The sequence below is a fragment of the Sciurus carolinensis genome, chromosome 4 (assembly GCF_902686445.1).
Source record: "Sciurus carolinensis chromosome 4, mSciCar1.2, whole genome shotgun sequence".
Classification (NCBI taxonomy): Eukaryota; Metazoa; Chordata; class Mammalia; order Rodentia; family Sciuridae; genus Sciurus; species Sciurus carolinensis.
Window position 1 is genome coordinate 108,469,622 of NC_062216.1, and position 24,017 is coordinate 108,493,638.

The 24,017-nt window shown below is 47.7% G+C and overlaps 1 protein-coding gene across 2 annotated transcripts in view; it reads right to left on the reverse strand.

The window, feature by feature from the left end:
• Col2a1 (collagen type II alpha 1 chain) overlaps positions 1-15,007 on the reverse strand; it is a 30,796-nt gene extending 15,789 nt beyond the window's left edge. For both annotated transcript variants that reach the window (XM_047549053.1, XM_047549052.1), the window contains exons 1-18: positions 14,773-15,007; positions 10,536-10,742; positions 9,126-9,142; positions 8,811-8,843; positions 8,681-8,713; positions 8,520-8,573; positions 8,265-8,366; positions 7,159-7,236; positions 6,486-6,530; positions 6,322-6,375; positions 5,881-5,934; positions 5,084-5,137; positions 4,731-4,784; positions 4,565-4,618; positions 4,233-4,277; positions 3,664-3,717; positions 1,001-1,045; positions 456-509 (exon numbers count right to left, since the gene is read on the reverse strand). In XM_047549053.1, the coding sequence (XP_047405009.1) occupies positions 456-509; positions 1,001-1,045; positions 3,664-3,717; positions 4,233-4,277; positions 4,565-4,618; positions 4,731-4,784; positions 5,084-5,137; positions 5,881-5,934; positions 6,322-6,375; positions 6,486-6,530; positions 7,159-7,236; positions 8,265-8,366; positions 8,520-8,573; positions 8,681-8,713; positions 8,811-8,843; positions 9,126-9,142; positions 10,536-10,742; positions 14,773-14,857 (1,122 nt within the window). In that variant the 5' untranslated portion in view covers positions 14,858-15,007. The remainder of the gene's footprint in view (positions 1-455; positions 510-1,000; positions 1,046-3,663; positions 3,718-4,232; positions 4,278-4,564; positions 4,619-4,730; positions 4,785-5,083; positions 5,138-5,880; positions 5,935-6,321; positions 6,376-6,485; positions 6,531-7,158; positions 7,237-8,264; positions 8,367-8,519; positions 8,574-8,680; positions 8,714-8,810; positions 8,844-9,125; positions 9,143-10,535; positions 10,743-14,772) is intronic.
• Between the last annotated feature and the right edge of the window lie 9,010 nt (positions 15,008-24,017).

Sequence of the window (24,017 nt, forward strand, 5' to 3'; positions counted from 1 at the left end):
AGAAGAGCCCAGCTCCCCAAGTGAGGCAGAAACAAGAAGGGGCCAGAGGAGAGCAAGGAGAAGTCTACTGTGCTGGTGCCTCTTCCCCTGCCCATTCCCTCCAGCAACCCCTGGGTCTGCCTAGCTTTTGGATCCCTCCACAAATTTGTCTTCCTTGCTTCTCTCCCTGATATTCTTCTTCCTCCTGGGGTTCTGGGGCATCCCCTCTTTCTCTTCTGTCTGCCTCTCTCCACTCTGAAGCTATAACAGAACCTCCAGCGTCCATCATCCCATCTTCCCCTCCCTGCCAGTGGTCACCCTAGACATCAGGCTTTCTTCCTTGCCTTGGTGGGGAGTCACAGTGGGTGGGGTGGGGGAGACTTCTCAGAAGGGAAGGGGAGTTGTCAAGGGGTTCCTAGCACAGGTAATGGGAAAGGGGGTTTCTCAGCCCTCCAGACTCTCAGCAGGGCACACACCTTGGCACCAGGAGCACCAGGGAATCCAGGACCACCAGCAGGACCAACAGGACCCTGGAGAGAAAAAGCAGAGGAGAGAGGTGAATGCAAATCAATCTGGGCAGAATCTCATCAGCCCCCAAAGACAGACACCCATCTCATGCTCCTTTCCTGCTTTGTACTGACTTTGCTCTATGTCCATTGTGGCTGAGAGTCCTTGGATAGCAATTGTCCCCACTGCCTATGTCCCCTATGAACTCCAGAGATATGCTTGCTTTGCTTGTCTTCAGAAGGCAAAGCAAGTTTCTGAGTATACATGTGGTGAGAAGCAGTCATTTCTTTGACCTCTTGGCTCAAAAAAATTGCTGAATGGGTGGCTGAGAAAAGTGGAACTTCTAAGCTTGATCAAGTTGCTCAAGAAACATTCCTTCCCCTTCTCCCTCCTTTAATAGAAGTCAGCTGCTGCTGTGGTTATACCAGGTACAATGTGCACCCTGCAGTCTTCATTGAGCTACTCAATGGGACTGAACAAGCTCAACCTCCTGCTGAGGACAAAATGAACTTACCGGAGGCCCAGCGGGGCCTGGCTGGCCATCGTTGCCCCTGGCACCCTGCAAGCAAGGAGAAAGAAGCAGCCATGTGAGAAGTGCCCACAGGTCCAGTTGTCCTGCTCACAGTCCACCCCCACAGTAAATATGGGAGACACTGTGCAGGGATATCTCAGGGCTGAGCAAAAGGAAGGCTAGGTGTGAGCTACAGGAAGCCACCGAGGGATCCCCTCTATGTCATCTGCACCAGGGGGTGTCAGAGGGCAGCCATGAACTTACTGTCACAGTTAATGAAGCTTAGGTGATTTCCCAAGTAGCCCATCATTTCTTAAATTTCAACTTAGACCCCAAATATCCCTAACTTTAAGTCAGAGTTATTAACAGACTTGGTGAATTGGGTGAAGGGAAATGAAATAGCCCAGCAGTGCCCTTGACTCAGTGTGCTGCCTGTGCACAGAGGAAGCACTTGCGAGGCTTGGTTAGCCTGCTTGGTTAAGGCATGGTAAGGTCTTGGTTAGGATCTCCTCTTGGCAAACTCCAGGCTGCCTCTGTGCTCTGGCCCCTCCCCAGATAATCTGATCTTAAGGAAAACAGATGCTTAAAGGATGTCTCCTGGTGGCCCAGACAGCAGCTCCATGATGGGGGCAGAGTAACGGACTCACTGAGCTCCTGCCCCCAAAAGAGTCAACTTTGCAGAGCAAGGCAAGTCTGCCAGTTCCTTCTCTATAGCACTTGCACTTTGAGGGTTTCCCAGGTAATAAGCACCTTCCAGATCCTCTCTCAAGGCCCTGTAAGGCCCAGGGAACTTGACCCTAACTCTAGTAGTCATCTGACTAGGCAGAGACAAGCCTGGGACCTGGTCCTTGGCACAGGACCCCAGCAGGTCAAGAGGAGACTTTTCCCTAGCTGAGCATCGCCTGCCAGTCTGTCTCTCCTCAGAAGCCAAAGGAGAAGGATGCTTTGTGGGAAGCTCCTGCTGGAAATAAGACTCAATCTTCCTCCTGGCTATGGTCCATTTCTCTTCCCTGAAACTCTCCGGACTGACAGTCAACAGGGAAGCAAGACAAGACTTAACCTAAAAAACATCAGAGGGAACATACAGCCTCAGGATTCCTGCAGCCCTCTAGGCTGCCTGGCTGCTTTGGAAAACTGTGTTTCTGGGGAAGCCCTGGGGCATGATCCCTCCAGGGGTCAGCCAGCAGAGCCCAGGGTTTGGCATTAGCAAAGGGGAGCTGAGAGGTCAAAGCTAGGATAGCACCTGTCAGCTGTCCCTGCAGCAGGACTGGGGAAAAGGTCCCATCTGGCCCAAGGCAGGGAACTCATGAGCCTGCATGCCACCTTCTGGAAGTCCAGGCTCAGAAAGTCACTGGGATGCCTCAGAGTAGAGGCATAGGCAGAGGGAGGAGGGGCAAAGAAGGGCCCAAAAACAATGGTAGTCAATCTTCTAAGCCAAATCTCATATACTCACTGCCAGGCTGACTACTTTGGGGACTGGAAACAGCAAGGAGAACAGAAAAGCAGGGCCCACTGTACCCAGGAAAGAGGGAGAACAATAGCAGGGGATATCATCTTCATCCCTCATGGGTGAGTCACCATGGCTCAGAGTGTTGCTAAAAAGCCCCCAGTTATGGTTCCGCTAGTCTGTAGAAGCCACAGGGTTTCTTGGCAGGCATGGTACCCTCTCATCCTCTCACTCAAAGTGACCCTGGGGAGAGGCACTTCAGCAGTTCTGACTGACCAATGGGTCAACGGCTTGTTACTTAACTGATCTGCAAATTGAGGGAAGTTTCTGCCAAATAAATACATCGTATGGAAAGCAGCACCACTGAGTGAAGCGATGTATTTTGGCTAGCCCTGGGAGGAGGGGCCTCTGAGCTTTGGTGGCTGGGGTAGGAACCAACAGAAAGCTTAATCTTTCCTAAACACGGCTTTCATCACATCACTCGCCTGACCAAGCACCTACAAGGCCTCTCTATTGCTAAGGGATCCAAGCTAACCGCCTCCATCTGGCACCTGCGCCCTCCATTGGCTGCCAATCCCCTTGCTAGTAATTTCCCACATTAACTAGAGGCCAGCAGAGTCTGAGGCTGCAAAGCACCATTTGTCTTAAGCTATTTAACCTTTCTGTGCTTCAGTTTCCTCTTGTATAAAATAGGGAGAAAATAGAGCCGACCTCACAGGATGTGGGGGAATATTAGATGAAGCAAAGCATATAAGGTATTAAACATAGGAAGAGCCCAGAGGATGGAGGCCACTGGTATCATATAGTGGCAGCAACAAGTGCAGAAGCTCATGAGTCAAAGCTAGACTGTTGATATTTTTTCTAGGACACCATCATCTGAGCAACCAGAAACAGCAGAGTTGCATGGAGCTATAGCTAGTTTAGTCTCTCCATAAACTCCAATTGGAATGATTGGGAGTCGTGAAGGATGCTGAAGGGGTTACCTGAATAATCCAGACTGGTTAAGAGAGAACCCTGCTCTTACCAACCAACCCTCCTGGATCCCTCCCTGTCCTCCCACTGTGCAGACCCAGCCCTGAGATTTTTTATGGGCACATTCAGGATGAATTCTTCTGGGACTACGATACTCCCCATACCTTGCCAATTATTTTGAGGGTCAAGTGTAATAAGCATGTAAACTCTAAAGTGATGGCACATGGTGGCTTTGTTGATTACTTACCGCAGCACCAGCAGGGCCAGTTCGTCCTCTCTCACCAGGCAGGCCACGGGGACCCTGGAACACATAGCCCAAGTGTGAGTTGGCTTAATAGTGCTCAGTGTGATCACTTCTGCCTGCAGTGCCTGCCCACGTCCAGGAGGCTAAGGTGGGGAATGGTTGACGGTGCTGCCTTCCTGGCCAGCCCATGACTCCCCAGAGCACAGCTCAGGGTTTTCTATCAGGCAGAACTCAGGAGTGCTCCTGTTGCTATCTATGGAGAACCATGTTATAAGCACTTCTTCTTAGAATAGATAAGCTCCTCTAAGAGGTGAGAGTAAACAGAATTTTTAAAATTGAAATATAATTCAAGTGTGTGTTAACAGGGCTATTCAAGGAAAGGTTGGTGAAATCTTAAACAAGCCATCTACATGTACATGTTGCTTTTTGTTCATGATCAGATCAAATCTACAAAGCTGGATATCTACTTTGCACAAAGGAAGCTCTGGTGTTTGATGTGCAGCCATCTGATAGGCATTAGGAGGGTCCTGAGAGTATCTGGTGGCCTTCCTGCTGGTGACCCTCATACTCACCATTGGGCCTGGAGAACCATTCTCGCCAGGGGAACCACTCTCACCCTGGAAAAAAAGACACACAGGGTCAGTGTCTGGGGCCTCAACTTCCAGAAAACTCCCAAGAAAGCCACAGAAAGGTCTGACCAGCTAGCACTCAGCTAGTACTGACATACTGTAATAACTTCAGTTCTATGAGGGACAATTCCCAAGCTGGATGCAGACCTGGGTATTCCCAACTAACACGTGTTCTAAGGTTCTAACTCCATAAATTTTGCAGTATCTCCTTAGCTGGAAAAGAAAGGCTTTGTGTTGCTGGCCACCCCCTGCTGTGTGGGTTCTGGTCCCCTTACCTTTACACCCGGAGCACCAGCTTCTCCCTTAGCACCATCCAGGCCTGGGTAACCCTAAGGAATGAGAGAAAGCATTCAATCACACAGGAACTCAGGCAGGAAGAAATACACATTCCTTTCTCCCAAGCAACCCCTTCCTTCCAAACCCAGCATCTGTGATACTTACTCTGTGACCTTTGACACCAGGAAGGCCTGGAGTTCCTGGGAAGCCTCGAGCACCCTGAAATCCAAGGAGAAGATGCTCAGGGCACAGAGTAGAATGGGCAAAGGCTGTCCCGGGCTGCCAAGAGCCTGCAAAGCCAGCTCATTCGTGCACCCCACCACCTGGTTGGCTCATTCAGTCAGACACTGCCTCCCCATCTTGTGCTCATACAAACATGACTGCCAGCATAAAGGCGCACACAGCAGGCACCACCAGTACTTGGTTTTAGTTGGAGATAATTGAATTGCATGTGCTGAATGGTGCAAGAAGGGGGACTCTGGGAGAGACATTTGAGGCCAGGAGCAATGGGGCTTTACCTGAGGGCCAGGAGAACCTCTTTCACCAGTTTTTCCAGGTTTTCCAGCTTCGCCCTGAATGGAGAGAGAGGACCTCATTTTTCTTGGAAGATACATTAAGCACAGGTGGCATGCCCCAGAGCAGCATCTCTCCCGAGCTCTCCATGCCTTTGCCCACCAGCTTAATCATGTCACCCACCTCCCTCAGACTACCATTCCCCAGATGCCTTTATGGTCACAATTTACTCTTGCAAGCTCCTTGGTCCTTGTCACCTCCAACTTCCCCTGAATGGCTGACTCCTCTGCTGGGCTCTGCTGACTGGGCTAGTCTGCTCTAACCTCAAGAGATGTTACTGTCTAATGCTATTCATTAAAGCAGCTTGAGAGAGCCAACTCTTGTCTCTTCACTTTATTTGCATCCTTTGTAGACATCCTGACTCAGGCTGAGCTTTTCTAACTCATTTACAATTGAGATAATGTTGGGGTGTTGAATGATTCTCTCTTTGTTTGTTCTTCTCTACATCTTTCCGCCTTGTGTTTTTCCTCTCCCTTCTCTCATTTCTCAATTTCCCTTCCTGAGGCTAATGATGTTTTAATTATTTCCCTTCTCATTGGATCCAAAACAGTCTCCAGGAAACTTGAAAGCTAAGTCTCAAGTGGGCATGCACATGGAAGATAGAACCACAATTTCAGACTGACTGGTCTTGTTCCTCAAGATGCTTCCAACCCGAGTGCCTCCCCATCATCCCCAAGAACACACCCTCTCAAGGCCCTTTTGAAGGAGGCAAATTCCCATCTGACTACCCAGGTACACTCACATCATCACCAGGTTTCCCAGGGGGACCAGGAGGACCACGGGGACCCATGGGACCCTACAAACAAAGTAAAGATGGTTAGAGGAGGAGACACCCAATGGTGGATAAAACTCAGGGATAGTAGTTTTGAAAGCCCATTCTCCTATAAGAAAGAAAGGTCAGAGTCAAGGTGCAGAGCAGATTGTTGTCCAGGAAGTGATGGATAATGCAGGCTGGGGCGACCCCCAGAAAGAAGACAGTCATGACAGAGTTCCTGATGATCTGACCACATATGGTTCTTTTCCAGAGTTCTCCCATAGCTAGGAAGTGACATCTTAATTTCCCCTGGACCATCCCACTGTGGGAAAGATCTGGCAGAATCCAGAAGGGGGCAGCAGCTGGGATCTGAAGGATCTATCATCAGAGGCTCCCCAGGGGAGGGGTGGGGCTTCTGCTGCTACTCACTGAGACGCCAGGTTCACCAGGTTCACCAGGGTTGCCTTGAAATCCTTGAGGGCCCTATAAAGGAAAGTGAGGATATTAGGTTGACTCCCACAAATTGTGCTAAGACACCAGAGAGTTTGACATGCACCTACAACACCCCCAAGAGGAAAATATTCAATACTTACAGGAGCACCAGCTGGGCCTGGAGGTCCTCGAGGTCCCATGGGGCCCTGCATTAGAACAGAAAATGACAGTTTACTGTATATACTTCACCATCAGCCTCCAAAGTGTTACCTTCTCCTAGTCGAAAGCTGGACAAAAGACAAGAAGATACTCTATGGGCAGGGGGCCTACAGTGGCTGCTTCCTCTCATTTCCCACTCCTCACAAAACCATCCATTTTTATTTATAAGCACCATTTGGATGGAGAAGTTGGCCTTGCTTTCTCCTGGATGGAAGCCATGTTTACAAAGTCTGAGTTTCATTTAGCATGTGCCAAGTCAGAACTGCAGGGCTGAGATTTCCTGCTGGAAGTCTTGTGGATGCTGGAGAACAGTAGCTGCTGTCTGCATTCTTCAGTTCTCATTCCAAGAACAATAGCAACTGGCCTTCTAACACATCAACTATATGTATCTCTCCATCCTTGTTTTTCTTAGTCACTCCAGTGCATCATTAAAACTGGCATCCATCACCATTAAAAAACAAATGCTTTGGGCTAACTAAAGGGGAGGTTACATAACTGAAGGAGAAGAGCTGCTCTAAGCAATTATCTGCAAAGCAGAGATTGTCAGACTCTCTGGCTCTCCTAAGGACCACCTTCTGCCATTTTTGGCTGCAAAGTACTGGCGTCTTTTCTTACCATTGGTCCTTGCATTACTCCCATCTGGGCACCACCAGCCTTCTCATCAAATCCTCCAGCCATCTGGGCAGCAAAGTTCTGCAAATCAACCCAACAACATTAGGAGGTTGAAAGGCCATAGGCTCTTCCTACTTGCTAGGCAGCTGTATCAAGAGATAAAGAAGTCTACTTGGATAATCTCTGTTAGAGACTAATCAAGCATTAATCAGAATCACCAATGATGCCTGAGAAAGAGTTTGGAGAATGTTACTAAACGACAGTGGCAATACTTGAATAAATCCTATTCTTTTCACACTTGAAAAAAATTACAGTGGCAAACACATTTTCCTAGAAGATGAAGTATTATTTGGAGGAGTGTCAGTTCCTTGTATTTCATTGTATAGAATTATTTGTATACCCTAAAACGTTACATACATTATTTAACATATTTTGGGAAATATAGCTAGAACATCACTTTTAAAGGTGGTTTTTGTTCTCTAAAACTTTAATGCCCAGCAAAGGACTAAAATCAACAGTCTTGAAATACCTCAATAAGAAACATAGAAGACATCTATGAACCCATTTAAGTTTGAGAATTTAAAACAGCAAATATCAAAATGGCAAACCTGCAAAAACTGGGCAATAATATAATTTGTTGATTGGTTTAATTCCAAGCACAGCTTTAGCCACACACCTTTACTCAGTGGGGCTCTTTCATGAGAATGAATAGTTGCTTGGAATGTACTTGGCAAGGAACAAGAATAAATGTCTTCCAAGGACAGTGGTCACTCCTCTTCCAAAGAAATACAAGTGCCCAGTCATCCTTTCCCTAAACCCCTAAACCCACCCCCAAGAATCAACCACATGGCACAGAGGCCAGGAAATCAGGTAACTGAAAACTTTCTTTATAGAAACCCAGTGAGTTGTGGGGGGCAGTCAGTCTGTAGCACCACAGTCTCATGCCTAATATGATTCCATGCAATTATAGGCCTGGGGGCAAAACCCATGGACAGGCTATGTACACACTGCTGGCAGCCCTGGGAGCCAGCCAGGTAAGTGCAAGTAGCAATTTAGAAGCCACATTTCTGGAGGGACAGCCTGAAGGAAGGGGAAATAAGGATACTTACTCCACCAAGGCCAGGGGGACCAGGAGGGCCAGGAGGACCAGGGGGGCCAGGATTACCAGGGGTTCCAGGCTCTCCATCTCTGCCGCGAGGTCCAGGAGCACCCTTAGCAGAAAAAGACAAGGGCGTCAGTGGAAAGCAGTGTTTCTTCAAGAGCCATCTGATTACAGGCAGCTCTAGAGGATGTAGTCAGGCACGTGGTGGCCTTGGAGGACCTGGGGAGTCTACAGAGGTCAAGCAGTGTTGTTCTCTACTCACTTTTTCACCTTTGTCACCGCGATCACCTCGGGGTCCTTGTTCTCCTGCAGGTCCCTGAAAGTGAAGAACATGGTGAGATGACCACAAGTTCAGGAACCTGCAGATTAGTAAATCAGATGCAGCAAGGAAGGGATGGAGGAAGGGACTTCTCCCTTTCTTACCTGAGGCCCAGGAGGTCCTTTGGGTCCTACGATCTGTGAGAGACCCACAGGATGGTCAGTTAGAGGAGTGTACAAGCAACAACCATTTAGAGCAGCAGATGCTCGTGATGTGAGAATAATGTGTACTTACATCCTTGATGTCTCCAGGTTCTCCTTTCTGTCCCTGAAACATGAAACATTCACAGGGTTAAGCTGAGTAAGTCACTAAACCCCAAGTGCAAAACCACATCTAGCAGTCCTAATATTGAGATGCTCTCTGAAACAGACATCTTCTGATATGTAAGGAAATAATCAGGGCTAGGGATGCAGCTCATGGGTAAAGCAAAACCCTGGGTTTGATCCCTAGTACCATAAGATAAATAAGTAAATAAAGAACCTTAGGCCAGTTCAGCCTAGCATTGCTTCTGAAGATGGAAATACAAAAGCAAATGAAAAAAGCCTTTACCTTTGGTCCTGGTTTTCCTGCAAAGGAAAAAAATAGAAGAGATGGTAAGATTTTTAAGATGGATAAGTTCTTATCATTCAAACACTCTTTTTAGTGGATCAGAGGACACAACCAAGGAAGGAGGCAACTTCTTGTAACTCCATTGAACCCCTCTGTTGGAATGTTAAGGTCACTGTGGCCCTCGGGTTGTTGAAGACCCATGAGAAATGGAGGGGTCCCAGACTTTGTTATTCAAAAACCAGGCAGCATGCAAATGAACCCAGTGAGCAAAGAGAAAATAAAGAACCCAAGCTGGAATCAGCCATCAAGGAAGAAAGCCAGAAGCCCTTCCCAACCCTAAGCCCTCCCAGAAGAAGAGATTAGGGATTTAGAAAGTCTTACATTGGAGTTGTGTCTCCTTGAAGCAAGCACAAAAAACAGCAGGACATAGAAGTTACCAAAAGCACTGCAGCCAGGGCCACCCCAAATCCCAAATCGATTCCCTCCCCAGCCACAGCAGAGAAATCTTATGGGCAATCAACACTTCACTGGTCTGGACCCCTCAGTCATCAAGGAGCCTGTGGTAGGGAAGTATTAAGGAAAGGCAACTTCTCACTCCCCTTTCAATTGTCCTCTCCTCTTAGACAGGAAAGGAACAGTGAGGGTCACCCAAGAAACCGAGACATGTGTCACCACTCATCCTACAGTGAACCAGGACATTTGTTTGAGTGCTAGGGAGGGGTCCCTGCATACATCATCATCCACCAGCACTGATTCTGGCGGGCAGTTTATAACTACCCACCAGAGTGCAGGCACACGGGGCTCTACCATAGCACCATCTTCACCCTTTACCACTGAACTCCAGAACCCAGCCCCCTCCTCCTTCTGTTAACTTCTCAATTGGTGGTCAAGTCCAAGGGAGTTAAAAGCAAAGAGGAAATACCACCAATGTTCCATACCTCAAAGTGCAATCCTCCTCCTCTGTCTCCCTACTCTCTGGCAGAGTTTCCTCTATACTGAGGACCATATGTTTGGAGGTCTTCCATGGAGATGACAAGGTGAAGGTGGCAGAGGAGGAATTAACTCATGGTTTGGCCAGACTATTTGCTCTCCATTGTGGCTCTAGTAATTGGCAGGTCTGATTTCAGAGAAGGCACTTTTATGGAATTACATCTGTACTTCCATATGTGTCAGAAGCATATTTTTTGGAGATGCTGGGTAAGGAAGGACCCCTCCAGTGTCCCAGGCTCACTGGTTTTCAACCTACAAATGAGAAGTGGCCTTTCCTTTCTGCCCCTTTCTGCTGCTGGGGTCCCATGGATAACCAGCCCCTCTGCTTCGCAGAGATGACCAACATCCATGGTGGGGTGGGGTGGTGCTGTGCCTGCAAGTAATTTATTTATATTGAACAATAAATAAATAAATTACGACCACTGGTAGTGGCGAGGTCAGCTGGGCAGATGGGGCAGCACTCTCCGAAGGGGATCTCAGGGCTGAGGCAGTCTTTCACGTCTTCACAGATTATGTCGTCGCAGAGGACAGTCCCAGTGTCACAGACACAGATCCGGCAGGGCTCAGGCTTCCATACATCCTTATCATTATACCTCTGCCCATCCTGCAAACAGCTGCCAGCCTCCTCTGCACCAAGTGGGGAGGGGCAAGCAGAGAGCGAAGGGCAGATGGGGTGGGGAGCCAGAAGAGAAAGAGAAAGAGGTCGTGGTCAACTTGACATCACTGAAATGCTGAAGAATGTGGGCCCCAACTAAAAGAGAAAATTTTTAAATTATTCTTTTCTAAAATTCACTCATTTTTCCATGCAGTCCACAAATATTTAGTATGTGCCTTGCACTCTGTTCTCTATTCACAGTGAAAATTCTGACCCAGCAATTAAGGTTAAGGGGTTTCAATGTATTATATTCTTTTCATCCATCCAATATGGGGGAGACCTGGTGATGGGGGTAATTTGGAAGGTGAGTGGGGGGAGGAGATGAGACTGAACAGTACGTCAAGGAGTTTAAAGGTAGAGGAGACAGAAGAACGGTGAGAAGCTCAAGAGAAGAGAGGTCTTCCTTTTCACCTTCCTCTAGGAATTGTGGAATTTGCTAAATATAACTGACAGCTAAAATTCAGAGAGAATGTAGATCCATAAAATTAGAATCTGTGGACAGGCTCCACAAAATGGATATATAAGGGAGGGGGACAGGGAAAGGAGGGATATTAGAATTAGAATACTTTATGCCATGTTAGCATTAGGACTAATTTAGGAAGAGGAGCAGGCACATTTGAACAACACACTTGGGGCCAGAGCAGACTAATAAATGACTTGAGAGACAAGCCAGGCCGAAGAACCCCCAGGGTTGACCCCTCCCGTGTGGCCCTCCCTGGAGAGGCCCTGTCTCCCTCTTCAGACAGCACCCCAATTTGGGGGGCAGGAGACTTTAAGTGCCTGGCCTGGGCTAAGATTGGCCAGACCAGGCTTGGCCTCCAAGAATGCAGATGAAGAATAGCACCGGACTGGTCCCTCTCCACCAGCGCCCTGCCGTCTGGAATTCATGCTGCAAATGAAACCTGTGCTGACAAGAGCAGTCCTTTAAGCGCCAAGGGCTGAAGAGCCCGCACCACGTGCTAGGGAGCGCCCAGCGCTGTTTTTCTCATCAAAATCCCCAAAGCAATGGCAACAGCAGGGGATGAATAACAGGACGGAGCCACAAACCCAGGAAGCGTGGAGAGTAACGGGTCTGCCCACTGCTCTTGAAGCAGAGTACAAATTTCAAGATAAATGTTGCTTTTTTTCTTTTCCACTAAAAGAAATCCATTTACCCTTTAGGTAAGATAGTCATCATCGGGAAGGTGAGGAGATCCCAGGGGAAACATCGAAGCTGCTGGTTCACACCCACCGCTAAAATAGTTGGAGGTATAGAATGCAGAAGACGAGCAAGGTGAAGGAGGAGAGGGGACGTCGGTAATGGTGCCCGTTCTAGACTATGGAAGAGCCCACTCTCATCCAAGAGGGCCCAGGAAGGAAAGGGGGAAATGCCGGGAGAGGCGGGTGCGTGGAGAAAGCGGATCAGATTTCTCTAAGAACAACCCGCGGGATGCGCGGGCGCAGGGGCGGAGCTGGGCAGAGTTGGGTGTGAGAGCCACTGGCAGATTCTTTGTGGCTGAGGCTCTGGACACGGCTCGCCTGCAGACACTGGGAGAGTAAAATGTGGGATTAAATGACTGGCCCTGAAAGGAGCCAGCATCGTAACCGGATCCCCTAGGTGTGGACGGAGGAGACCAGCACTACCATAATTGCTGCACGAAAACGGCTGCAGATAGCATCCCTGCGCGCCTGATCCGGTTCCCTTCATTACCCAAGCGCCGTATAAGTGATTCTTTGTGGCAGACCAATTAAAAGCTACCTCTTTCGGGGAACTGTTTTGCTTTGCCGCCTCTTCGCGCAGGGCTGGAGCCCGGGAGGTGGTGGCGGGCTGGTACAGGGGGGCATTGTGGGAGAGGGGGTCAGGGAGTCCCGGGGAACCCACTGGACCTCGCCTCTCATGAATGGGGCTTTTCTCGAGTGCATACAGAGCCCAATTCACAGGTCTCCGCAAGGAACCAGTTTAAATAAATACGGGCAGGGTTTCAGCCCCATCTGGAAGCCATCGCTGCCAATCTCCTAACGCAAACAGCCTCACAAAGGAGGATTGAAGTCTCTCCCCTGAGCCAGGGGCACTTTCAGAGGCGAGGGCTGTGAAATGCAGATGTGGGTCAAAGACGCGGACGCCAAGAAGTTTCTCAAACTCGTGGAAAGATGGGGAGGAGGGGCGTGGCGGATTCGAGGTTTCTGACATTCCTGACGTCCACGCAGGCTGCGCTTTTCCCCCACGTCACATCTTTGGGTCTGCAGACCCAAGGCGATGCGGGGGTGGGGGTGCGCCCGGAGTAAAGGGGACGAGCCTGTGTGTAAAATCAGCGGTTCAACTTCCCTTGGGAGGAGGAGCGGCTACTGGAAGGTTTGGACCCAAAGAGCTGTGGAATTCACTCCATGCCGGAAAAGATGCGGGGGAGAACGCTCTGCCACTTAAGCGAGCGCCTCTAATCTTTAATGGAAAATTGGGGGATCATTTTAGTCACCCTGTTAAATCTCATTCGGCACTTAGGCGGAGGACAGTCAAGAAGACAGCTTTGTTGGGTGTGTGCTTGCAAATTTTGAACAAGAATACAGTCTGAGCCCAGACCACGTCCGGGCACACGATATTCCCCAAATGCTCCGGAGCGGGACTCAAGCTTAGTACACTACCCGGCGATGCGGCCAGCCTTCTCTCCCTGGCTTCTTGCTGCACAGCGAACTCCAGCCCTGCCCCCGCCGGAATCAGTCTCTAATGAACGGAAAGTCCGCCTGGGTCCGCAGTCTTCCAAACCATCTCTGGCTACAGCCTGGTGGCAGGCGAGAGCGCACCAGCCTCCAAGGAAGAGAGACTTTGATCCCCCTCCCCCCCAAAAAGTTTCACCTGCGATTGATTTACAATCTGCAACATACAAAGACGGGGCTGGAATCCCAGCCATCGGAAACGTGCCCAAACACGTGGAAAAAAATCCTCTTTACCTAATACACTTTCCAGGCTTCGTTTGTCCTGAATATAATCCCAGACAGTGGACTTTTTCAAAGGGGGCAGTGAAAAGGTGCGGTCCGAACTGCCTTTGGACCAAACTGTAAAACTGCCATCTCTAACAACATTCCGCTGAAACAAGTTACAGCAACCAACCAGCCATGTCCCCTTCCCCTGACACACACACACACACACACACACACACACACACACACACACACGGGCAGCCTGGCTCAGTGAATTCCAGAAGCTTAGAAAAGTAACTCATTGTAGTACCTCGTGAAGGAATGGGGGCAAGACCTCAGGGTGGGGGTGCTATTTTCAGGGTCATTTGAAAAGCAGGTCTGGTTGGAATGCTATCTCGCCTTTCAGAAGGCCTCTCCTAAGGGAAGCTTCTGTAGACTTCACCAGAAGAGAGGAAGGGGGAAGCCGAAATGAGGGCTGCACCTTACTCTGGGTTCAGCCTGGAGGGGGAGGGAACTCAAGAAAGGCGCTGAGGTCCCGGAGCTCCTCTCCGAAGCCTTTCTTTGTGGCCTCAGATTCCAGCCCACCAGTGTCAGAGTTAGTCCTCTTTGTCTAACTCTTCTTTAAACCCCCTAACCTCCAACCCCTGGAAGGTTATGGAGTCAACCTTTACGCGTTTGCTCGCTCCCTGGATCGATCTCTTTCCTAGTTCTTCTAAGTTCGATGGGCCATAGTCTGTTTTGCTGAACTCGAAGTGCTTTAGCGAGGCGAGTTGAACGCTTGTGCACCTATCAGAACTGATGGAAAAGAGCGTGTTTATATCGGTGCGCAAACTTCTCGGATCCTTTACAAGTTCAATATTCTTGCTCAATATAGAGACCTGCAAATGCCTCCAGCCGCGATCCGCGCAGAGGACGCTGGAACAGAGCCCTTCACTTTCAGAACTAGGCTTAGTGAGTCCCTCATATCCTGCGCCTAAATCTCGACTCTCTACCACTCCGACAGCCTCTCTAACACCGACTCATCCGCTCCAGAGCCACAGCAGGCTGGAGACGAGGATGAGAAAGAACGCACTGAAGAGAAGCAAGCAGGAACTGTGGGCAACTTACGGACATCCTGGCCCTGACACCGAAGGACAGCGGCAACAAGCAGCGTCAGCAGCACCAGAGTCTGGGGAGCCCCGAGGCGGATCATGGCTCACCGCGGGGCCTGGCGGAGCCGGGCCCGGGCGGAGAGCAGCGAGGCGGCAGGAGCGCGGCGCGGGTCCGGGTCTCTACCGCGCCCTCATGCAGGAGGCCCTTGGTTTAGAAGGAGAAGGCGGGAGACCCGGCAGCCCAGCAGCGCTCTGCGTCTTCTCCCTGCAGCGGCGCCCGTTATATGCACCCGGTCCCTCTCTAGGCTGGCAAATTCACCCAAACCGCGGGCCGCCCCCCGGCCCCCAGCGGGGCTGTAACCTGAGACCCCGCCCCCGGAGCCCGCCCGGGCCCTGCCAGAGCCCGCACCTGCCCAGGCCGGACCCCCCTTTCCACCCGCCGGGCTTCTCGCCCCCCACCCCTGTGTGCCCAGTGGCCTGATCGGGCGGGGCGATGAGATGGTCCCCGGCCCCCCTCCACCTGGGACTGCGGCACTGCCCCCTCCATCCACAGGCGGGAAGGGGGGCCTCACAGCCCTCCCCTCTGGGTTCTACCGGGTTTGAAGGGGAGGGGGTTATTTGCAGAGGCACATGCCACGAGCTCTAGACCCAGGACCGAAAAGGACAAGGGAGGAAAGAGGAAAGCAATAGCAGTAGGGGGAGAAGGGGCATTGCTTGGGCCTTTGGAAGTGGTGGCAGAGGGGAGCTCATGAATTGTCCGGAGTCCTTAATCTTGAAGATGGGTTGGTAGGGCCAGTTTTGGAGATTGCCCCGACCCATCTACTGGCACGTTCCCCGAGTAGCTGACCCTGGTCTCCCACCTGGAGATTCAGAGCGAAGTCCCCCCACTTCCATCCCTCCCCCATCCTTCTGAGCGATGAAAGAGTGTCCTCTGGAGACTAGGCAGACGTTGGCCTGAGCAGACGGCCAGGAAAGGGGCCTGTGTGTTCCTGCACAGAGGGAGACCTGTGTGAAGGTGTGGGGGGCGGGGGCAGGCCCTAGGAACGGGCGGGAGGAGCCGCAGAGAAACTAGGGAGCTGAGACAAACGGTGCACGGTGCACGGTGCACGGTGCACGCTGCCCGGATGGAGGAGGAGGGACTGTCTACTTCCAGGCTCAGACGTGGTGTCTACTGTTCCTGGCGGGGGTCCGGGAGTGCCCGCGGGGGAGTGGGCGCTGCTAGCAGGAGTTGAGAAGCTCTGGCCAGGGGCGGTTGGTCACTGCGTCCCCGGCCAGGGATCCGGGAGGCCGCTCCAGCTGGACGGAGTTCTGTGAGCTAGGGGAGAAGCGCCAGAATTTCCTAGTTGGTCCCTTGGCCCTCGGCTTCCCACCTCACCTCGCCTCCCCCGACGATTGCCTTCCCTCAGTTTAGCCCAAACTGCTTTCTCCCAGAGCCCAGCTGATTTCCTCTGTTGGTCCCTGGTGTTTCCTTTGATGCCAAAGAGGAATATTTCCCATATAGACCTTCTTCCTCATGAATGAGATGGTGCCGCAAAGAACTTAAGGCAAAATGAAACTCAGAGTTTAGGGTTTGACTTAAGCAGAGCTGGCCTCTCCAAGGAGCTGGGTTCCTCCTAGAAGCTGAGAGCACTTGGAAGAAGCTCCCACCGCTACCCTGGTTCATACTTGCAGGAGGGGTTTTGGGCTTCCCCCAACCCCACCTCACCCTTTGAAGCTTCTCAGAAGTTCCAAGTGTGTGACAATTTAATTTCTGTACAAGTATGCTGGCCGGAAAGGGAAATAACTTTTATTGTTTAAAAGATATTCCATGTTTTGTCGGGTGCAGATGGAGATGTTGGAGGATTAGACCACTGTAGAACATCTCCTTTAACTACCATGAACCTTCCTTGCCTCCCCATTCTTCAATCTTCAAGGCCTTGTATCCATCTCTAGGTCCTTCCCCAGCTCCAGTTATTGCTAGAAGACAGCTCACCTCAAACCTTCAGGGTCCTATGTTCTCCTTAGGGCCATGGGTCCTGTATTCTCCACCTAGAAGGTAGAATGACCAAATTCTGCACACTTGTTAAGATTCCCTCAGATCTCTAAGAAGCCTTTCCCAATATCTGTAGAATGCAATGTCTCCCTGCCTTTCTGGATCTCTGTGGCATCTTATAGCCTATGTCCACACTTGTACTTTAAGCTACCTACATTTTTAATGTATATCATTCTCCTCTCTTATTTTCACTGGTCTTGTCTCACCAGTATGGAAGCTCCTTGGGGACAATAAATGTACTTAACACAATTTTACTTGTGGTCTTATTAGCACATAGGTAAGAACTTGTGGGTTAACGAATTTAGATGTAAAGTAGGATTTATTTTATGATACAACCAATACATAAGCAACTACAAGCCAGGCATGGTGGTGCACGCCTGTAATCCCAGAAGCTCAGGAAGCTGAGGCAGGAGGGTAGGAAGTTCAAATGCAGCCTTGGCAACTTAATGAGACCCTAAGCAACTTAGTGAGACCCTGGGCTGGGTCTCACTAAGGGCTGGGAATGTGGCTCAGTGGTCCAATCTCTGGAATAAATAAATAAATAAGCAGTTCCAAAGATAGACATTCAAGCAATTGTCCTCAAATACAAATGGTAAAAAAATTTCAATAGAAAAAAAAAAGTTTGGGAGAAAACATTAAAATATATGAAAAAAAATTGAAATTTATCCCCTAACAACCTAGGTTGGTGGACAGCAGAGTGGTATATACTTGCATTACCAATGTATTCTTAATTTCATTCTTCAACTCTGTAATTCTTCTTTGCCAATAGGTTGTATCTACATATAAGTGTTCTGGATTCTTTTCAATGATCATTGAAAAAACCAAGTTTAGTTTTCCACTTCTTCACTGTAAGATGAGAACCCTGAGAACTATAGGGTCATTGATGCTACCCTGTTGACCTTAAGCTCCCATGTTTCATATTCACTGGAGATAGGAATTGACAAAAGCAAAATAAAATTAAAATTTTAAATGACAAAGCCCAAATAAACTATTGAAATTATTTAAATTCTAAAGCCAACTAAACATTAATATTAGTATGTTACCTGTCCATGAATCCAAGTAACTACAATTTCAAAACCTCTAATTTGTGATTCAAACTAAAATTGAGCCTATATGTAATCAAAAAAATCACCGATTTGAAGATTATTTATCCAGCCATCTCATTATCCAGAGCATTATCCCAAGATCTAAAAGAAGGGGAAATGTTCCTCTGAATAGCCCAGAACTTATGTTATGCACTAAAGCTTATACATTTTATGTATAGTAAAATACCTTTTACTGTGTCTGTGAGTTCATAGTTTACATAATGTATTAACAAGTAGCATCATCTGACCTCACGGATTTGAGGCAGACAATAGACATAAGAGAAGAGAGCAGTTGTTGGGAGACAGTGCAATAAAATGGGAAGGAGGGACCAAAAGAGAGGAGACAAAGAAGCAACATGAGGTTGACATGATGGACACAAGACATGGAAGTCTAGGGTTATAGGGCACAGCATCAAGGTTCCCTATCATCCTCATTTGTTCTCATTTACAGCAACTGCTACAATCCCTGCGGCTAATAATGATGAACTTAAATGTCCAGTAGAATGTTAATTTAGGTTTAATTTCCCTGTCTCAGAAAAGACAGGGAAATATGATTCCATTTTAAACTTTATGAAATTAGAAGGGAGATCAGTAGAGTAGAGGAAGGGAACCAGCCAGAGGAAGCAGGGGAGAAAAAGAGGAGGTACTGGGGATTAAAAGTGATTAAATTATGTTATGTGCATGTATGAATATGTCACAGTGAGTTCCACTATTATGCATGACTATGATGCATCCATAAAAATTAATTAAAAGCATAATGAAAATAAATGTTTGCTTACCTAATGTGAGAAACCTTATATGAGGTTCCTTATATAAGGAACATGTGTCAGATAGGTGAGGAAGTGCCACAGTCTCTGGAGCTATTATACTCAAAACAAAGCTCTCTGTCTTCCCTACTTGGTAGAAAATAGGCATGAATGACTGAGGAGAAAGTCCAAATGACCATGATCATTCACTTACCTCTAAGCACAACATGCATAATAGTAGATAGAACAGTTAGTAGTTAAACAGATATGATTAGTGTCAAATCAGACAAACTCAGTGAAACAGATGGATTAAGTCATTAATTTTGTGATGTGTAGACAAAAATAGCCATTTCACTATTTTCTCTCTTTTATAGACATATTAAATTTAGACTCACGCAGACACAGAGAAAGATATTTGTAGGCAGACCCTAAAGAAAAGATCTCTTTCTCTTCCTCTACATAAATCCTATTTAAAAATAGTGGTAAAGTGAGGAAGGATTCACATTCCAAAGAGTTAAAACCACCCCAAATATGGCAGGTGGTGAATGCACACACTTCACACAGACAGCCCTAGAGCTGGGGTGGGAACAGCTCCCTCTGTGACACCCAAACTCTGTTGGTTGGGCTGGATTCAGACAGCCTTTCAAGATGTGTTTATGTTTTCCTTTGGCATTTTTGGAGCAGAGTAACAGGATCAGGACTGTCCAGGATAGGGTTTTTCCAGATTTATGGTGTACATTCCATTCCATAAAAGCATAAATGTGTTACTATATATTCTCAAATGCAAACAGCATTAAGAATCCCACCCAGTCTCTTCAGTCCTGTCCCAGAGCCATACAAATTCATTTAGCACTTGTACTAAACACCCACTTCTGTATGAAGTGGGGCTACGTGGAGGATTCAGATGCCACCTCCAAATCTGTACGGGATATGAGAGAAAAATGTCAATAAGGAATATTGCAAGAAAGGTACTCTGTACGAGAGAGACAGGGAGAAAGAAGAGAAGGGAAGAGAAAGTCAGGGAAGGGAAGGGAAGAGAAGGCACTAATGATTGAGGAAAAGTAAAGAAAGGGAAAGAAATTAAGAGGAGAGGAGATCAGAGAAGGGGTGAGAAAGCCGAGTGGGAAGAGGGAAGGGGGAGGGGAAGGAAACCACAGAGTAAGCTGAGGAAGGTTTCCTGGGAGAGTCTCCAAGAATGGGTGGGGTTTGCCAATGCAGAGGTACGGTGATAGAATAGAACAGGTCCTGTAGGAGACCAAAGAAGTACCAGTGAACCAGAAGGTATGGCAGGGGTTCCAGAACAGTGTAGAGTCAGCCATGAGGACCCTGGAAATAAGACACAGAAGTAAGGGTTGAAATCAAGGACAGACACATAAGACTCCTTGAAGGGTGCTAGTTGTTACTGCATCTGACTCAGACCTTACTTCTCGCTTTTCCCTTTTACTTATCTCCTACTAGCTAGGCTTCTGGGAGCTGTGAATAAAGATGTCTGAGTTTGTCAAATTTACTTTTTGAAAACTAGCTAAATTTTTATCCATAAATGATTTCCCCATTTCATTTTTTTTAAACAAGCACAATATTGCATTTTCTTGAAGTGCACAATTTTCTGGCTTTAAGGAACATGTGTCAGCTCTTGATGGTTCTGGGGTGCAGGGAAGAAAACAAATACCTCAATGCAGAGACATTCGAGCACTCCTAGCAGAAGTTCCATATGAAGCAATTGATTCCACATCAGACTACAGTCATTTCCAAGAGCCAGTGAACACATTTGAGAGGCCAATAACTCATGAGACATGGGAGATGGGTGGCTTCTACCTCCCATCTGTCTGACTTTTCAGAACTCTTAATGAACTTGTGCACAACCAGTACATGGAATTGTGCCTTAAGTCATTCATGCATCTATCCATCCATCCCCAAAATGTGTAAGAAATCCCATGTGAATCTATTCATTTACCTCTTCGAGAGCAGAGGCCATAACTTCAACACGAAAATTTACCCTACAAAATCTTTCTGCACAGTGCTGTCGCCTAGTGAGTGCTCTAAATTCAGCAAATATAAGTTTGGTTCATGGACTAGCAGCCTCAACCCACCCTGGGTTAGAAAAACAGAATCTACTAAATCAGAGTTAGCCTTTACCAAGCTCATCAAATACCTCCTTTGCTCATTAAGACTGGAGAAATTATGGGAATTATGGCACATGCCTGTAATCCCAGCCTCTTGGGAGGCTGAGACAGGAGGAGCAAAAGTTCAAGGCCAGCCTCTGCAACTTAGTCAGGGCCTAAGCAACTTAGTGAGACCCTGTCTCAAAATAAAGAACAAAAAGGGCTGGGGATGTGGGTCGGTGGTAAAGCATCCCTGGGTTCAATCCCCAGTACCAAAAAAAAAAAAAAGACTCAAGAAATCTGGTCTAACTGCTGGTAGATGAATAGATAATGTCTAGCCTTGAATAGGTGTGGTTGGCATGGCCAGCAGTTAAGATGCCTGGGCTCACATGTGCCCTAAATGCAGGCAGGTCAGGGGGCCTGGGTTTAAGGTGGCAGAAAGGAGACAGGAGTTAAGGAGAGTGCTATGTTTTGAATATGGCTTCCCCCTCTCCCCGCAAATTTCATGTTGAAAATTGCCATCATAGTGGAGCTGGGAGGTGGGGACTTCAGGAAGTGATTATGTCTTTAAGTGGATTAAATGCCTTTCTTGCAGAAGTGGATTCATTCTTGCAAGTGGGTTTTCTAAAGTGACACTAGCTCATTTGTTCTTCTCTTCCAACATACACCTGCTTGCTTTTCCCCTTTGCACCATGATTTTAAGCAACATGATGCCCTCACCAGCACCATGCCCTCAGACTTCCCAGTCTCCAGAATCATGAGTCAAAATATACTTCTTCCTTATAAATAACCTAGTCTCAGGTATTTTGTTACAGCTACAGAAAACAGACTGAGAGAGGAATGGAAAAGCCTGCTGCTGGATGTGTGAATATGGTAACTCCCGGGAGATTGGCTCCTGAGATAGACAGGAGCTCACTTTCCAATATTCCATTTCTCCAATAGGAAATGGGATCATGCTAGGAAGAGCCTGATCCATGATTAGAACTTGACATCTGGATTCCATAGGAAATGTCATGGCAGAGCTGGGAGGGAAGTAGATTTGTTAACTTTCCCTCCTTCCTACTACAGCCTCAATCAACGTGAAGCAGTGCCCTTCAGGGATTCCTGACATGAGTGCTTCTGGGTGGGCAGTATCATTGAAGGCAAGGAGTTGACTGGATTTTTTTCTGGGTCTAGCAAGGTATGCACCACTCAGAGAAAGCCAGGCAGCCCCTGGAATCTAAGTTTATCCTGCTCTGGGAGTGGGTCTGCCCTTCAGGAAGTCCCTGAAAAGCTCAGGGGAACATGTGGTAAGTTTCTAGTTGGCTCTGCAGCCAAAAACAACTTGGAAAGGGAGCAGAAGGACAGAGTGTGCCGCAAACTTAGTGCGGGACCTTGTCTGCCCCCACCAAAGACACCTGTGTCGGGCAGCCAGGGCATTGCTGTCTTCCGCACCCCCACTCCTGGACTCCAGCCTTCAGGCCCGCTCCTTAGCTCAAAACCCACCCAGTGCCCTGACTCTTCCTCTTTGTCTCCCCCACTCTGCTGTCCCCCCTGTCCCCTTCCCTGTCTCGTTCCTCAGCCAGCATTCCTTTAGCTCCACTGTGCATAGCACCCTGAGCATCAGTAAATGAAGTAACATGGGTGAAGCCTCAGCAGAGCGCTTTACCTGGGAGACTCAGAGTAAAGGTTGATTGTCATTAGTATCTCATTCTTTGGTCTCCACCCTGTTTATTTACTACATGCCTATCATAACATAAAGAGACAATCACACACACACACATACACACACACACACACACACACAAAGACAACCTCACTTCTCTGTTTTTAATTTAGTTGGGTCTTGTTAAAATCTTTGTCTGAACAGTTATGTTTTATGAGTTTGGATTACAACTGATAGGCTCTGGGTTGATTGATGGATATCCTGGAATTTAAGGTATGAAGTTGAAGATACTGTAATTATTGTGAAGTCAGTTAGTAACACAAACTCTGAGCTCACAAACTTTCAGTATAACCTGAGAAGGAAACTTGGCACTGAGGATAAATAGACCCAATATTTCAGTATGACTTATAGGAGAACAGGAAGGAAAACAGGACCTCCTAACTTTATCATGAAGCTTACCTAGGGAGACCCAGGTAACTATCAGTAGCTACCAGCTTACACCAAGGGACAAGTTGGATATATTGTAGAAAGACCAATACTTGGAAGAAAACTACCTGCAAATCCTTTTTGTTTGGTTTGATTAGAAGCTCTAGAGGATCTAGAACAAAAACATGAAAGAGAGAAGTGGGGTCTTTTCAACTTTGGTTAGCACCAATGCTGTTTCACAATCAGAGAACAGTTTAAATGAATGAAAACGATCCCTGAATGTACCTAGGTTCTTTAGATCTTGCTTGGAATCATGTATTTATTTGTACGTTACATATTCTGATTCCCCATGATCTTTATACTTAGTTGTATTAGTAATGGGTTCTATTGTAGGGAAGATTCAATTAAATGGAAAGCTACAGATGACACATCATTCAGAGTCCACAGATGAGACAGAGTGTCCACCTGGTGGCCAAGGGTCCCAATTACAGGCAAAGCACCTGGGAGCAAAGAGCCTGAGGAATGCTGGCTTGGCAAAAGTGACAGGACAGCAAACATCACATCTTCCCTTCTACCAGTATTGTAAATATCCAATACTGTACTTGTGAACTTAATTAATAGTTGCGTTTTTTGTTTTTTGTTTTTGCACTTTTGGTGAGATTATACTTACTGAGCACTTAGGGAAGTTTAGATTTGTAATGCCTTGGAAATGAGCACTTTGGTGTATTTGCCTTTTTTTGTTGTTTTGTTTATTTGTTTGGGGGTTTGTTTGTGTTTTGTTTTGCTTTGCTTTGTCTGCTAGGGATTGATCCATGGGCCTTGCACATGCTGAGCCAGCATTCTACTACTGAGCTATATTCCCAGTCCTTTTTGTTTTATTTTGAAACAGAGTCTCCCTAAATTTCCCAGGCTGGGCTTGAACTTGCAATCCTTCTGCCTCAACCGCCTAAGTAGCTGGGTTTACAGGTGAGCACCACCAGGCCCAGCATTGTGTTTGTCTTTGACATTAAAGTAAAGGTCAGGGATTACCTTTGAAGAGACAGTCTCAATGGAGACAGTACTCAAAGATGAAAACATTGGGGTGGTTTTCTAGCCAGGTAAGTAACTTGATCAGTACTGGGGTAGAGAAAAACTAAGCAAATTTGAGAAATGTTGGCTAATGTAAGTTCATGCACTTATTAGGAACTGAGTGAGACCACCTTGATGTCTTGGGCTGCTTGACTTG